The sequence below is a fragment of the Rattus rattus genome, chromosome 8 (assembly GCF_011064425.1).
Source record: "Rattus rattus isolate New Zealand chromosome 8, Rrattus_CSIRO_v1, whole genome shotgun sequence".
In the NCBI taxonomy this organism is placed as follows: domain Eukaryota; kingdom Metazoa; phylum Chordata; class Mammalia; order Rodentia; family Muridae; genus Rattus; species Rattus rattus.
Window position 1 is genome coordinate 60,705,137 of NC_046161.1, and position 17,830 is coordinate 60,722,966.

Here is a 17,830-nt window from a genome sequence, read left to right on the forward strand (position 1 = left end):
AGCCAGGGGGAGAGATCAGTTCTTGGCCGCTTTCACCATAGAATTTTGTTTTCTGTAGTAAATTGTTAAAAACTTCTATTTTATTCTTCATGAAACAAACTTAGAATTTGTTAAGAAACACAGGCATTAAGGGAGAGAGAGATGCCAAAGAAAGGCTAGCATACAGGCAAGACATGGGTGCAGGCTTCTTGAGTTCTTGAGAGAGTCCAGATTCTAAGTTTTTAAAAATTGTTATTCCATGTCACATAGATTTTACCAGCCAGTTCATTCAGATACCCTCTTCTCATCTCGTCTCATCTTCTTTTAATGGGACAAGGTTTTTCTGTGTAGGAACTCATTCTGTAGACCAGACTACTCTCAAACTCGCAGAGATCCACCTGCCTCTGCCTCCCGAGTGCCAGGACTATAGGTGTATACCATCTCTACTTGGATCAGATAACTTTTTTTGAGACAAGTTCTCCCTATCTAGTTTAGACTGGTCTGGAAGGTTGTATATCGTCCAAGGTAGCCTCAAACATATGGTTCTCCTGCTTCTGAGATTACAGCTCCATGTCACTATGCTCAGCTATTTGTGACCCCTTCCTTGTCGCTGCATTTGGAATTGGACTTCCCTCCCAAAGTCTGGTGCCAAAATGTTTTATTTATACTTTTAATGAAATAAGAAATAGTACCTAACCACTAAATGGTTAGTTAAGGTTTAGAGAAACTGACAGTAATAACCCTATCTTGTACCCCTTTGGTTACCCAAATGATTTAATTGAGGAAAGTAATTGCAATTAATTAGTAATTTAGCAAACCTTGTGGTGATGATTTAGGTTGCATGCTAGGGAGTTAAAATTGAGTGAAACAGGGTTTTGATGTTGAGGTCTATGTTACCTATTAGGTGATTTAAAAATCCTTCATAACTATAGTTTAAAGTATATGTTGAGGCATTTTGTTAGAAAGTAAGAATGCGGGGGTTGGTGATTTAGCTCAGTGGTAGAGCACTTGCCTAGCAAGCGCAAGGCCCTGGGATAGGTCCCCAGCTCCGAAAAAAAGAAAGAAAGAAAAAAAAAAAAGAAAAGAAAATAAGAATGCACTAATTCTGAAAGACCCTATACGATTTTTGAAGTAGAAATTGAAGAAAGAATAGAAAGGATTTTATTCACAGGCAAATGGAATGAACTAGAAAATATCATCCTGAGTGAGGTGACCCAATCACAGAAAAACACACTTGGTATGCACTCCTTGATAAGTGGATAGTAGCCCAAAAGCTCGAATTACCCAAGATGCAGTCCACAGACCACAGGAAACTCAAGAAGAAGGATGACCAAAATGTAGATGCTCTCACTCCTTCTTAAAAGGGGAAAAAATATCTATAGGAGGGGATATGGAAGCAAAGTTTAGAGCAGCGACTGAAGGAACCGCCATTCAGAGCCTGCCCCACATGTGGCCCATATATATACAGCCACCAAAACTAGATAAGATTGATGAAGCTAAAAAGTGCATGCTGAAAGGGACTGGATATAGATCTCTCCTGAGAGACACATCCAGAGCATGTCCAATACAGAGGTCAATGTTAGCAGCAAACCACTGAACTGAGAACAGGAATTAGAGGAAGGATTGAAATTGCTGAAGGAGCTTGCCATCCCATAAGAACAACAATGCCAACCAACCAGAGCTTCCAGGGACTAAACCACTACCCAAAGACTATACATGGACTGACCCAGGGCTCCAACTGCATATGTAGCAGAGAATAGCCTTGTTGGGGCACCAGTGGAAGGGGAAGCCCTTGGTCCTGCCAAGGTTGGACCCCCAGTGCAGGAGAATGTCGGGGTGGGGGATGGAGGGGGGAACACCTGTATGGGGGAGAGGGAGATGAAGGGATGAGGGGCTTATGGACAGGAAACAGGGAAGGGAATAACATTTGAAATGTAAGTAAAGAAATATATCTAATAAAAAAAGATATTAGAAGCAGTTTTCTTAAGGTCTTTTTGAAAGGACCATTATTAAAAACTTTCAGATATGAATAGAGTAAATGAGGAAGGGAGGGAGGAAGACAAGTGGGGGAGCTTTGATTTCTGATTGTAAGAAGTTAGTTGTTGAACTTCAGATCAGCCAGTTGAGGCTTTGAGCATATAAACTCCAGATTGTATTTGTACTGAGTTGGAGAATGAGTTGGAGATGGGGAAACTCTGTGGTCTAGGAATTTAATATATAAGCTACACTAGGCAGTAAAGATGGATCGTCACCTTAAAGAAAGAGTTCTAGGGAGAGGAATCAGAGGCAGGAACTGGTACACTTTCAAAGAAGTGCTTCGGTGGAGTGTGGGCATTTATATTTTGGTAAGCTCTATCACTTGATCCTTCCTCATATAGACAGCATTTAGAATTCATTTTTTTCCCAGGGAATGATATGAGGCAATGAAATAGTACTGGTTTCTGAACTTGGAGATATATTAAAATCTGCTTACTTCTTTTTTTCTTTTTTCTTTTGAGACAGGGTCCCACTTGTAGCCCTGACTGGTCTGAACTTGCTATGTAGACCAGACTGTGCCCAAAGTCACAGGTAGATCCACCTGTTTCTGGACAGCCTCCTAAGTACTGAGATTGAAGGATTTTCTACTATACCCAACAGTTTGCACTTAATTTTTCAAAGTACTTTTCATTTTCTTGAAACAAATGTAAGGATGATGAGAGATATAGAACATTAGAAAACTTCTTACATTTCTTTTCTTTTAATCATCATTTAACAAATGTCAAATTTTGTTTGTACAGGCTTTTTCCTTCCAGACTTCATATTACAGTAGGTAACTACTCTGCCATTGAACATATCCTTCAGTTCTGTTTTTAAAATGAAAGAATGAATACCATTTTCTAAACTAACTTTTTAAAATTTTGCAAGTTTTAGTTCCATAGACTCTTTACCCATTTCTGTCTTATATTACCATGATACTTTTATCAGAGCTGAAATATAACCATGGCATATACCATGAGCTAAACCTTAGGCTTCATTTACATTTTACTAGTTTTGAAATCACTGAATGTAGTATTAGACGGAAGTTCAGAAACATTTTAGGAGTCATCTGTTTTAGTTTTTTCACTGTCTCCTCCTCTTTCTCTGTAGAACTAATGGCTGAAGAGTAAATCAACATGGCGACTATGGTTCCACCAGTGAAACTGAAATGGCTCGAACACCTGAATAGCTCCTGGATCACAGAGGACAGCGAATCTATTGCTACAAGAGAGGGAGTTACTGTTTTGTATTCTAAACTGGTCAGCAATAAGGAAGTAGTACCTTTGCCTCAACAGGTTTTATGCCTCAAAGGACCACAGTTGCCTGACTTTGAACGTGAGTCTCTTTCAAGTGATGAACAGGACCATTATTTGGATGCCCTTCTTAGCAGCCAGCTAGCACTAGCAAAGATGGTATGTTCAGATTCTCCATTTGCGGGGGCGCTACGAAAACGACTGCTTGTACTCCAGCGTGTCTTTTATGCACTTTCTAATAAGTACCATGACAAAGGCAAAGTGAAACAGCAGCAGCATTCTCCAGAGAGCAGCTCTGGTTCAGCAGATGTCCATTCTGTCAGTGAACGTCCCCGATCAAGCACTGATGCACTTATAGAGATGGGTGTTCGAACTGGTCTAAGTTTATTATTTGCACTTCTGAGACAGAGTTGGATGATGCCTGTGTCGGGACCTGGTCTCAGTCTCTGCAACGACGTTATTCATACTGCAATTGAAGTCGTGAGCTCTTTGCCTCCATTGTCTTTAGCAAATGAAAGCAAGATTCCTCCTATGGGCTTGGACTGCTTATCACAAGTCACAACATTTCTTAAAGGAGTAACTATTCCCAATTCTGGGGCAGACACTTTAGGTCGTCGATTAGCTTCTGAGTTGCTGCTTGGCTTAGCAGCTCAGAGAGGCTCTTTGAGATATCTTCTTGAATGGATAGAAATGGCTTTGGGGGCTTCAGCAGTTGTATATACTATGGAGAAAAACAAACTACTATCAAGCCAGGAAGGAATGATCAGCTTTGACTGCTTTATGGCTATATTAATGCAGATGAGGCGTTCTTTGGTATGTACCATGTACCCCAAGCGTCAACTTTGAAAAAGTGCTAGCTAGTCAACCCTGCTTTTAATAATGTTGTGGCTCCTGTAAGAGATTTGGGAGTTCTTCTGGTATGTTAAATTGGTTAAATATTTTTTGTGCTCTATGGGGAGAAACTTACACATATTGATCTATAAGGATAGGACAGTCATTACAGTGAAAGCCCCTAGAACAGAAGCTGAGTTTATAGGTTAAGTGTTAATTTATTTTAGTGGATTTGGAGAATTAACCTAACCTTTTTGTAAATTCATGTGTAAAATGAGAGGCCTTCGCTAGTGAGTATGGCATTTTTTTTTTTTTTAAAGCATCTCCAATTTCATCCTTCCCATTTTTTTGCAGTCTGACCTAAAACTTGCTATGTAGCTGTGACTGGCCTTGAATTTCTGATCCTTCTGCTTCCACCTCCCAAGTGCTGCAATTACAGGTGTGCATCAGCATAGCAGGCTTTTTTCTAGTTTTTAAAAATTATGTACTGTGTTTCAGGTATTATTTTAGGACCTGAGGATGCATCTCTAGAGATACAGTTTTTGCTCTTACAAAGTTCACATCTCGCTAGTATGACCAGGAAAGAAATTCATAAATTTAGGGGACTAAAGAAATGGCTCAGCAGTTAAGAGCTTGTTGCTCTTGGAGAAGACCCAGGTTCAGGTCCTAGAATTCACATGGTGGCTTACAACCATCTGTAAGTTTAGTTCCATGAGATCTGACACCCTCTTTTGGTCTCTGTGGTTACTACATGCACATGGTGCACCGATAAACATGTAGGCAAAATACCTGTACACATAGAAATAAGTCATAAAAAATCATAATTTCAGGTGAGACTTTTTAAGAGGTAAGGAGAGAATGATAGTTTGAGAGTTAAAAGGAATGTTGTTTTAGTTAATGTGGTCAGGTTGGAACTCTGAGTTGTGGGGATTTGAACAGAGACTTGAATAAACAGAAGTAGTGAGTTAAGCAGAAGTCTGTAAAGAGTTTGTTGTTGGTAGAAGTGAATCTTTTCACCATCATAACCTTGAATATTATATTAAAGGATAAACATATATGATAAATTTTAAGAATTTGCAAGACTGAACTGTAATAACTTTGAAATCCCAGAATAAAAATTTGAATTTTAAAATATTAAGGCTCAAATACTTATACTGACTTAGGTTTAAGTTCAGTTAAGTTAAATTGATCAGGTTTTTGTTGTTTGTTTTTGCTGTGTGTGTGTGTGTGTGTGTGTGTGTGTGCGCGTGCGTGCGTGCGCGTGTGTTTTAAATGGTCTCACTATGTATTCCTGGCTATCTTGGAACTCCCTGTATTGGCCAGGCTGGCCTTGAATTCACAGAGATCCACTTGCCTCTGCCTCTGAGATTAAAGGTATGTGCACTATCATGTATTTCCAGGTGTGTGTGTGTGTGTGTGTGTGTGTGTGTGTGTGTGTGTATCTGTGTCTGTGTCTGTGTCTGTGTAAAGGAGGGAGAAGGGGGGAGAGTGAGTTCATGTACCTTTTATTGCTCAATATAACCTAATAATTTTTTTTTTTTTTTTTTTTTTTTTGGTGCTGAGGACTTAACCCCGGGCCTTTAGGTTGTTAGGCAAGGCTCTACCACTGAGCTAAATTCCCAACCCACAAATGTATTTTAAAATCACCGAATGCCACTTGTTACATTTACATATTTTAAACTCTCCCTCCATCACCAAGTAAAATGCAACACTTTTGATTAAAAATATTTCATTTAAACATTCACTTTCAGAGCAGAAGCATTTAACTTTTTATCTGGTATATGTTTTGTATTTGTTAACTGAACTATAAATATTTGGTCACTTTATCATTAACTTTCTCTCCTTCCTTCCTTTCTTTCCTTTCTTTTCTTTCTTTCTATGTGTGTTTTTCTCCATGTAGTCCCAGTTATCCTGGAACTAGCTCTGTAGACCAGGCTGGCCTTGAACTCACAGAGATCCTCCAAACTCTGAGTGCTTGCACTAAAGGTGTATACCACAACTGTCTGGCTAATTTTCTTTTTTAGAATTTTATTTAAAAAGTAATGTTACTTGAACATCTTTTTTTTTCTCATATTTTTTTGCTTCTTTCATACTTTCAAATTTTGCTCCTTTCAAATTTGAAATGCTGTGTGTATCTACTCAAGCTAATATTCCTGTAAAAGTCAGTCAATTCCTTCTATTAGCTATGTATGCTATGCATTTAATATTGCTTTTGTTACCAAAGAGAGGAAAGAGACACCATGACTATATGTTTACCATGGCTATTTCCTTCTAGAACAAAATTAGTAAGAGGCTTCTTCACCTTCACCTTCACCTTAGAAGGAAAGGAGTACCCCAGGACTTGAATGGTTTCCACAGAAATGCATGTCAGATACAGCAGGCTCAGGAAAGAAGCTGATGAGAGTAGGAGAGAGAGAATATATATGAGAATGCCTTGAGATTGCATAACATGGGTTTCTAACTTGTAAATTTCTAGTAGGCAAGGGGGAAGTTCCACACCACATGATTTAGTCTGGCTTAGTCTGCAAGCCAAGGAGTCAGATACTATGTGGGACCATATGTTTTCTTGCATATTTAGGTGTGTGTGTATGTGTCGAGGGGATTAATCTTGCTTAAAGCTGCAAATGGGAGGCATAGAACTATCAGGCCCTGGAAAGAGGCTGCAGGAGAGCTTGCTTGTTATGGGGAAGAGAGAAGCAGCTGGAGGATTTATAATCTAATAACACTGTTGCTTTTGATTGCCTTATCCTTCCACCTCCACACCCTATGCTTAGGATTACTCTAGGATCTAATGTGCTGGGCAAGCACTCTACATCCCCATCTATCTTATAGCATTTTATCATCTTCTAGCATAAGTTTGCTTTTATAGTCACACATTGACTTGATATTTAAATTGACTCTATAAGCTCAAGAGATCCTTATAGTATATGAAACTTTGTATATATTGTGTTTTATTCTTTATCTAATAATATTCTACCCCCTGCCTTTTCAGCTTCTTTGATTCACTGCTCCTCACTATTTGGAGTGAGGAAAAAATAAACTAATTTTAGTGCCTGTTTTCTATCAGGTGCTTTGCATAGTTTTTCAATTATCATGTGAGGTAATTTCATAATTTGTGAGGTAAGATAATATTTATGTTGATCTTAAAAGTGTGAAGCAACTGTGTTAAGTCTGAATTTATACATCTATTGAGTATCATAATATAACACAGACTCCTGGGTCACATACTGTGTAAAGTAATTCTTATAACCTTGAGTTTACATTTGAAATCCATATTTTTCTGATTACTATACAGTTTACTTCTGTTAAATTGGTTAATTTTTCCACAAATGACTTTCTTATAGTAGCTGTAAAATGTAACAGAATAATTTTATTGCTGGCTTTCTAGTTTCTGTCTATTTGTCCTGTCATTCCTGGACAAATACCAGGTGTACCTAGTCAGAAATCACTCTTCTTCCATCCAAAACCATATACCCTGTCATAGGTCCTTCTTAGTGAGTCAAAGATACACTGAAACATAGACTGCTGTCTTCAAGATTCTGTTTGCCTCGAGGAAGTCTTATATTTATTTAGTATGGCTCTCTCACTATTTAATGAGGCAGTTATAAAGAAATTGGTGCTTAATTGGTCATTTCACTCAATAGATTTTCTAACACTTTTAGTTGGTTTCATGTCCTAATAATAGGATTTGGTAGTACACCTAATCTTATAAACAGTTTTTAAAGTAGATTATTTTAAACTTATATGTCTTTCTTTTTCATATTGTACTCCACAATATTTAATTACAGGGTTCATCTGCTGATCGGAGTCAGTGGAGAGAACCAACTAGAACATCTGAAGGCTTATGTTCACTCTACGAGGCAGCTTTATGTCTTTTTGAAGAGGTATGTAATCTTCATAGCTTTGCATTAAAAATGACTTTGCTGTAAAATGTTATAGCATATATTTATCTGTAGAAAGTCTCTAAAAGAAAATGGTAGCAATGGTTGCCTCTGGAGATTGGAACTCAGTGTTTAGTTGCCAGGGGTTAGAAAGAAATACTTTTCAGTGTATCTCTTTTCAGTTATTTTAACTTTTGGATCATGTATTGGCAACTTTTGTTGAAAAAGTTACTGAGTAAAACGAATTCAGAAAGATGAATAGTTGTATACCTTAACAAATGTTGTAAAATAAATATCCTTCTAATTATTACCCAGGCTTAAAAAAAAGATTGCCATCAAACCTGATAACTTGATTATAATTGCCAGGTACTGTTGTAGTATGATTAAATTAAAAAAAAAAAAAAGGTTTTCTATCAGTTCCTGCAAGCTGAATCCACTCACTCCGACTGCTACTCTACCATGCTGTCTGCAAGTTGCCCTCTCCCAGCTGTCTCCCTTTAGCCACTCTCTCTGTGCAGTCCCCTAGGTTAGTAGTTACCACACCTGGGATGAGTGCATGCTTGCACACATTCTCTCTCTCTCTCTCTCTCTCTCACACACACACACACACACACACACACACACACACACACACACTCACTCACACATTCACACACTCACTCACACACACGTATACTCTCACACACACACAAACGAATTTGCCATCCACTGCAGAAGAAAACCTTTCACATTCTGGCCATTACTTTTTTTCTCCCCTACAGAACCACTGTCTTGACCTTTAAACTAACTTCCTTGCCATTTTTAGTTGTGTCACTCACATGAGTGTGGCTGGACTCTAGTTCAGTTTTTTCCCCACTTAAAAAATGTTTTTAAAATCTTTTTATTGGTTATTTTATTTCAAAATGTTTTAAAATATTTCAATATCCCTTCCCAGTTTCCCCTCTCTGTCCACCCTGCTTCTATGAGGGTTCTCCCCCACCCACCTACCCACCCACTTATGCCTCAGTGCCCTGGCATTCCCCTATGCTGGGTCATTGAGCTTCTACAGAACCAAGGTGTTGTTGTAAAAATATAAAAATTAAAAAAAATATAGTTGTCTTTTACCCCGCTGGATCTACACCTCGGTGCCCCAAGATATCTGCTAGATATCTTGGCGGAAACACAGCCCAGCCGCACACTTTCCTACACTCAAACCCTCACATAAAAGAACACACAACACAATAATCTTAGATCCAATTGGTAAGATATAATTGCCCACTTAAACATACAAAGCCCAGTACTATCCATCCCTTGAGAACATTAATAACAACCTGTAAATACACAGAGCAGAATCTTAACATCACCTGCCATCTTGTCCTGCCATGGCTTCTCAGCCCCTCTCTCCTTCTCCTCTTTCCTCTCTCCTCTCTCTTCTCTCTTCTCTTCCTTCAAACTTCTCTCCCGCCCATCCTTCCTTCTCCTCCAATGACAGGCCTCCTTCTATCCTGTACCTGCCCCTCATCTGTACTTTACAAATTCAATGGGGAAAAGGTTCTGATCAAGTCACCTGATTCCTGAGTATGTGACTAGGCAGCTGTCCTAGGGGCAGTGGAATTAGCATCAAAATACAGATAACTTCAGGGCAAACCACAACACCAAGGGATCCCTATCCCACTGATGCTAGATAAGGCAATGCTCTGCTACATATGCAGCTGGAGCCATGGGTTACTCCATGTGTACTCTGGTTGGTGGTTTACTTAGGGGATGGGAGGGGTCTGGTTGGTTGATATTGTTGTTCTTCCTGTGAGGTTACAAATCCTTCAGCTCCTTCAGTCCTTCCCCTAACTCCTTCATTGGGGTCCCTGGGCTCAGTCCCTTGGCTGTGTGCATCATATATGTATTTTACAGGCTCTGGCACAGCCTAGCCTCTCAGGGGACAGCTATACCAGGCTCCTGTCAGCAAGCCCTTCTTAATTAGCATCAGCAGTAGTGTCTGGTTTTGGTGTCTGCAGATGGGATGGTTCCCAAGGTGGGACATCTCTGGATGGCTTTTCCTTCAGTCTCTGTTCCACTCTTTTGTCCCTCCATTTCCTTTTGACAGGAGCAGTTCTCGATGCATAGCCCCATCCACAACTGGATATGGTCTCTACAGATTCTCTCTTCCCTTTGTTGGGTATTTTGGCTAATGTCATCTCTGTTGGGTCCTGGGAGACTCTTGGGTCCCTGGCATCTGGGACTTTAGTGTTTTCCCTCAGTTCCCTCTCCCCCACTGCTACACACCTCTGTTCAAATTCCTGACCCTCCGTACTTCTCCCGTTTCCTCCCACACCTGATCCTGCCTGCCTTTTCCTTCTCCCTCCTCTCTCCCTCCCACAGTCCTCCCTCCCTCTACCTCCTGTGATTATATTCTTTCCCCTTCTGAGTAGCACTGAAGTATCCACACTTTGGTCTTCCTTCTCCTTGGGTTTCATATAGTCTGTGGGTTGTATTGTGGTATTCTGAGCTGTTTTTGGAGACCTAATATCCACTCATCAGTGAGTACATACCAGGCGTGTTCCTTTGTAACTGGGTTACCTCATTTGGGATGATACTTTATAGTTCCATCCATTTGTCTGTGAATTTCATGAAGTCGTTGTTTTTAATAGCTGAGTAGTATTCCATTGTGTAGATGTACCACATTTTCTGTATCCATTCCTCTGTTGAAGGACAGCTGGGTTGTTTTCAGCTTCTGACTATTATAAATAAGGCTGCTATGAACATAGTGGAGACTTCAGAGAACCAATTCACCCAATTAAAAAATGGGGTACAGAGCTAAACTTCAACCTAGGAATCTCAAATGGCTGAGAAACACTTAAAGAAATGTTCAACATCCATAGTCATCAGGGGAATGCAGATCAAAATGACCCTAGGATTCTACCTCACACTAGTCAGAATGGCTAAGATCAAACACCCAGGTGAAGGCAGATGCTGGCAAGGATATGAAGAAAGAGGAACACTCCTCCATTGCTGTTGGCATTGCAAGTTGGTACAACTACTTTGGAAATCAGTCTGACTATTCCTCAGTAAATTGGAAATAGTTCTACCTGAGGACCCAACTGTCTCACTCCTGGGTATATACTCAAAAGATGCTCCAACATACAACAAAATCTCTTAATCTATGTGTTCATATTCCCTTCTTTGGGTTGGTGGTAGTTTTATAATATTCTAATTCTGTTATTTTTCTCCATTTATTAGTTGGAATAATTTTTAGAGAATTGTTTCTTTTATGAGCTGATTATTCTGCTAGTTCATATGGGAAAGGTCAAATAACTGCTTCATTCTCTCTGTTCATGTTTTTTTGGCCGGGGGGGGGGGGAGGGGGTGGTGGTGGAGGGGGTTTCCAGGCAGGGTTTCTCTGTGTAACAGCTCTGGATGTCCTGGGGCTCACTTTGTAGAACAGGATGCCTGGAACTCACAGATCCAACTGCCTCTACCTCCAAGTACTGGGATTAAAGGCATGTGTCACCATGCCAGGCTCCCCATTTACTGTTTATTGACTAGTTTTTAGTTGAATGAATTACTACTTTAAAATCCTCCAAATTTGATCAATTAACTTCATTTAAAAATTTAGGTTTGAACTTGTTTGATTTCAGTCTATGAAGTTCTTCTATGCCATATTGCTTCAAAGCGGTAGACTCTTTAGGGTTGGTCAGGATTCTTCTGACATGAGGCTGCTAATCTTTGGTAGCTTTCTTACTGTCTGATTTATTGTTTCTGGCTTATGTTCATAGACTTCTTGCACTAGACAATTAACTAGCTGTCTCTCCCCAAATTCGCTGGTTTCTTTTATTGAAAAAGTTGATTTCACAGCCACAATTCGGGTGTTGGAGATGCTTACCCACTAGGAATTTGATCTTTCTAGGCACTTTGTACTGGATATAGCTACAGAGAGTGAGTGGGTGCATATATATGTATGGGAGAGGGTGATTGACACATTGATTTAAAGTCACATGCCTTCTGAGCTACTGACTGCTTACCTAATCTCTCCTACATTACGTTATGTCTTTTTTTCCCTTCAGTTGTAGTCTTAACCATGTTACACATGTCACACACATATGTGTGAGCACACACAGAACAAGTTTAAACTAAAACAGCTACTATGTGGTTATTAAAAACCACTCTTTAATTTAACTCACTTTTGTAGTTGAGCCATTCCTAAGTCTCTGCCTTTTAACCCTCATTTACTAATAGTTTCATGAGCCGCTATTCTTTTTGACTTTGAAGCCTATTGTCTAGATTCTCAATGACAACACAGAGGAATAAGATGATTCTCTTCTTGAGTTCTTACATGCTGATAATTACTGTGCTTTTTATTCTTTAAAACTGATTTTGATCCAATCATTGGTTCACATTTTTTCTTGTGAATCTTAAATCTGCTACTCGGTTGTCTTTTGGCATAAACATTGCCAAAGTCTGAAATCACTTTTTCAGACTTTAAGGTATGAATCAGATGCTCGTTTTGATGAGAAGCAAATGAGTTTTTCCCTTTAAGGATCAGTAATTTTACTAGAATACATTATGATGTCATTTTTTTCTGGGATAATATCTTAGAATTCAATATGTGGTTTTAGATATCTTTTTTATTTCAGAAAAATACTCCTAAATTATAGATTTTTATACTTTCTTTATTCCATCCTTCCCTCCCTCTCTTTCTACTTCCCTCTCTTTCTTCCTTTCTATTTGTTTTTTTGAGACAGGGTTTCTTTGTGTAGTTTTGGCTGTCCTAGAACTAGCTCTGTACATCAGGCTGGACTGGAACTCAGAGAGATCTACCTGCCTCTGCCTCTCAAGTGCTGGGATCAAAGGCACGTGCCACCACTGCCCTATGTACTTGGTTCTTTGGGGGAGGAACTCTTATTTTATGTTAGCTTTTTGCCTTGCATTATCATCTTTTATTGAAATTAAACAATATTTTTAGTTTAGTTTTTCATTTCTACAATGTATTTTTTGTTACTCATAGGGCATTGTTTGTTAACTTTAAAAAGACCTATTTTTATTGTTTATGTATGTATGTGTTGTGTGAACATATGCCATATATGTGGTACCTGTAGAGGCCAGAGGAGTGCATCTGATCCCCTGGAGATACAGTTATAGGTGGCCCAATGTGCACACTGGAAACTAAACTAAACTTTGGTGCTCTAGAAGATCAGAAAGTACTCTTAACTACCAAGCATTCCTCTAGTCCCATACTATTTTATCTACTCTTGTATTTCTTTTACTTTGGTCTTCATTTAAACATTTCATGTTTAAAATTTCTACTTTATTCCTTTAAAAAAAAATTAAAACATTTTAATTCCTTGAGAGTATCACTCAGTGTGTTTTGATATTTCCCTCCATCCTAACTCCTCCCTCTTCACTCTCACGTCCCTGACCAACCTTTTGAGTTTTCTCTTTATTTTAGTCCACAATGTCTAGTTTGTGTTGCCGGACTACTGTTGGAAGTGGGGCTTGCTTTGGAGTTTGATTGACCTATTTAATAGTTGACACCATTAAAGAAAACTGACTTCCTCTTTCAGTAGTTAGCAAATGCCATTAGCTCCTCAGCTAGAGGTGGAATTTTTGTCTGGCTTGTGTTGGGCAGGTCTTATGCATGTTGTCATAATCCCTGTGAGTTCATATGTGTAAGTGCCCTCTCTTGCCCATAAAACACTTTTCCTTGAAGTTATCCAGCACCTCTGGTCCTTGCATTCTTCCTTTCTCCTCTGCAGTGAGAAAACCCAGTGACTGGAGAGGTGTGATATGTTAGCTCCATTTAGAGCTAACTAACATTTTTGATACAAATTTGTGCTTTTCTTTCACATATTGTTTGATTTTTCTTAACCTTTTTTGGCTTGAAGTAGATCACAATTTGTCATGGGGGGGTGGATTTTTCTGTCATTTTTTTATTATAGAGATAATATTCCTTCTTTCCTCCTTTGTCCCATCTTTGTTCTCCCCACCCCCATTTCTTCCTGTCTCCCCTCCACCTTTTCCCTATGTTCTCTCCTCTTTCTTCTCCCACTCTTCTCACCCCTTGTTTCTTTCTTTTCTTTTCTTTTCTTTTTTTTTAAATGGTCTATCGCTTAGGCTGACTTTACCCTCATTATCTTCCTGCCTCTGTGTCTTGAGCATTGGAATTAGTCAGGCATCATTATGACCAAGTATTTAAGATAATCAGTACTTTCTTACTAACTTTTCTATGAAATTAGTTTTTCTGAACTTCAGAATGGATTAGGTTTCAAGGTAGCATGTTGTATGGTTCTTTTTTATTTTTTCCTTTTAGATTTCTTTTCTACTATTCTTGTCTGATATTTGAAACAATGGTAGTTCCCCAGACTTTTTTCTTCTCACTTTTATCTTTTCTGTCTTTTCTCTCCACTGTTCCTATCCCATGTATTTTTGTATCTACTCTAGTAGCTTGTTCTCTGCATTGAGCCCCTTCCTGGGAGGAAATCCTGGACGTTTTTTGTTTGTTTTTGTTTTTTTTTTTTTTAACTTACAGGAATTAGATAACCCACTACATTTAAAACATTTATTGTCCTGGAGCCCTTGGTCTTGTTTGTTGTGGGAAAGGACAGAACTCTTCCAAGGTATTATGTATGTATTGTATGTATGTTCACTAGGAAAGCCTTGTCAGACATGCATACTCTGTTACTTTGCATTATAGCTAAAGGTTCTGAGTAAAACTCTTCTAATCCTTCCCGTTTAATGTGCTGACAAAAACAAATTAGCTCTGTAGGATTTTTCTGTCTTACTTATTTAAAAAACTTTAAACAACAAATTGACAAAATTACAGTCATAGTTTTAATAGGTTGATTGTGTTGAGTTTATGTGCGTTAATAAAAAAGGGCAAAAGTTAGTTGATATCAGAAAATATGGAAAGCAAATTAATTTTAGCTCTACTGATAGAAGATGTGAAGGTAAAATAGCATTCTTCGTTCCTAGGACATCGATTTGAATACTTTAAACCTTAATATTCAGTGTTAGTGTGTTTGCCGTGAGACTGATACTCTGATATAGACCCATTCCTTGGTTCAAGCAGTCAGAGGGTTACCTTGGTTCCTATGCTTTGGGACAAAATATAGTTACATACATACATACATACATACATACACACACACACACACACACACACACACACACACACACACACACACACATCTTTTTTTGAGACAAGATCTCAATGTGTAACCTTGCCTGTCCTGGAACTCATTATGTAGACCGCTGACTTCTGACTCCCAAGTGCTGGGATTAAAGGGCTACACGACCATGCCTGGTCAGTAAATGGTCTATATAACAAATATATAGGATTTAAATGTCCATTAGAAAAAAAGTAGTTAATTGTGATTTTAACATTACATGGAATACTGTCTATTTAAGCATGAAGAGAAGGCAGACAATTTTGCATTATTGCCTTGTGTCATTTGTCATTCTTAATGGCTGTGTTAAAGAATGTGCATATGAAGAAGGTAGCACTTATGTAAAGGTGACAAGATGATTAGTGATGTTTTCTTTCTACTCTGTCTTTATGAACTTGGATTTTCTGTAAAGTTCTTATGTGAAAACATTTTTATTTAAAGAGGCTTGATTATGTATGTCTTTCCCATTTTAGTTATTTATTCTGAGTGAATAAATATTTCAGCTATCTGTATTTAAAGTTAGATGTGTGTAGCTTAGCATGTTTGAAGTTAAAACAGTAATATCAGAGAATATATAAAGCTAAACTAAATGATTATTGTGTGTGTGTATTTACATTTTTAATAGGTTTGTAGAATGGCTTCTGACTACTCAAGAACATGTGCTAGCCCAGATAGCATCCAGACTGGTGATGCTCCCATTGTTTCTGAAACCTGTGAGGTCTATGTTTGGGGCAGCAACAGCAGCCATCAGTTGGTAGAAGGCACACAGGAGAAAATACTACAACCCAAACTGGCTCCTAGTTTTTCTGATGCTCAGACCGTAAGTTCTCTATATTCTTTGTGAACTGGTAGATAATGAGGTATATATATATACTTTTGTGTCATAAGTTATGTTGAGTATATTTTTCAAAGAGTAAAAATTCTTGATTGAGCATTTCTTATCTATGATATTTTTATATCACATCAGTTCTTCATTTTAACAGAAAATGCATTTTTGATCTGTCATAACTTCGATACCATTTCTATATTCAAAATATTAAATTGGGATCTAGATTTTTAAAAAGCCTAATGAAGCAGCGTATAATGGTAAACATCTTTAATGCCAGTACTCAGGAGGCAGAGGCCTGATCTCTACAAGTTCTAGGCCAACCAGCAGTACAAAATGAGACCCTGTTTCAAAATACCAAAAACTGAAAATATATAGATAAAAATGTAAAAATCCTAATGAATGGTAGCAGTTTTTATTTTTGTATTCCACACAAGTAATATTTAATAAAAGGGACTTTTCCCTTTTTTCAGAGTGGCATTTCATTTTCTTATGATCAACTTTTTTCTCCCTATTTTTATATTTGTAGTTCACAGTAAAGCTTTATATTTTATTTTCATTAAATTGCATTTTTTCTCATGAGTATGAAATGTGTGTGTGTATATATATATGTGTGTGTGTGTATGTATATGTATATGTATATATATATATACATATGTATATATATATATATTTATCTGAATGATTCCTGCTTTAATGGACCTAAGGAATTTATAGGAATGGTTTTCCTTCTCCAATTATGAGGATACTTGTTTTTTTTATTTATTTTTGAGATTTTATTTATTTAATTTTATATGTATGGGATGTTTTACCTGCATATACAAGTGTCTGTGTATCATGTAAGTACAGTGCCTGTGGAAGTCAAAAGAGGATGTTGGATTCCTTGGAGCTGAGGTTAAAGACCATTGTGAGCTCCTATGTGGGTGTTGGGAATCAAACCCAGGTCCTCTGGAAGAGCAGCCAGGGCTCTTAACCCCTGAGCCATTTCTCCAGCTCCATTGTTTCATTTTTGTCATGCTCTGATAGAAAACCTTAAAGGATGCATGAATTTACACTGGGCATAGGGTTACTATGAAAATGCCATTGATGATGGGAAGAGAGACCCTTGATCCTGGGAAGGCTTGATGCCCCAGTGCAGGGGAATGCCAGGGCTGGGAGGCAGGAGTGGGTGGGTGGGTGGAGAAGCACCCTCACAGAAACAGGCAGAGGGAGGATGGGATAGGAGGTTTCCAGAGGGGAAACCAGGAAAGGGGATAATATTTGAAATGAAATAAATAAAATATCCAATAAAAAACCAAAGGAAATGTCATTGAAGTTTTCAGTTTACTGCTCCCTACAGAGGATCATGCCATTTTCTGCTCCTAATGATTTCCTTCCTGCCTTTTTGATGAACCTAACCTGAAGTTTTATTTTTTGACTCTCTCGAAGCATTTTCTAACTTAAGATTCTGGTGTTCTTTTATAGATTGAAGCTGGACAGTATTGCACTTTTGTCATTTCTACAGATGGCTCGGTCAGAGCTTGTGGTAAAGGCAGCTATGGGAGACTGGGCCTCGGAGATTCCAATAATCAGTCTACCTTAAAAAAGTTGACTTTTGAGCCTCACCGGTCCATTAAGAAAGTTTCATCATCTAAAGGCTCTGATGGTCACACTTTAGCTTTTACCACAGAAGGTGAAGTCTTCAGCTGGGGAGATGGAGACTATGGGAAACTAGGACATGGGAATAGTTCAACCCAGAAATACCCCAAGCTTATCCAGGGCCCACTACAGGGAAAGGTATGTATTTTGGGTTTAAAAATAATTACAGTGGTGTAGTAATAGGCAATATCTGTCAGGTTTTGATATAGTCTTTTCTGAATTACCTCTTGCCTGCTATTCTTTATCTTACCTTTTTGTGTATATTTTATT

The 17,830-nt window shown here is 38.3% G+C and overlaps 1 protein-coding gene across 1 annotated transcript in view; it reads left to right on the forward strand.

Moving 5' to 3' along the window:
- Herc1 (HECT and RLD domain containing E3 ubiquitin protein ligase family member 1) overlaps positions 1-17,830 on the forward strand; it is a 183,683-nt gene that overhangs the window by 21,181 nt on the left and 144,672 nt on the right. Inside the window, exons 2-5 of the mRNA XM_032911483.1 lie at positions 3,106-4,061; positions 7,868-7,963; positions 15,722-15,916; positions 17,387-17,698. Coding sequence (XP_032767374.1) covers positions 3,132-4,061; positions 7,868-7,963; positions 15,722-15,916; positions 17,387-17,698 — 1,533 coding nt within the window. The 5' untranslated portion in view covers positions 3,106-3,131. The remainder of the gene's footprint in view (positions 1-3,105; positions 4,062-7,867; positions 7,964-15,721; positions 15,917-17,386; positions 17,699-17,830) is intronic.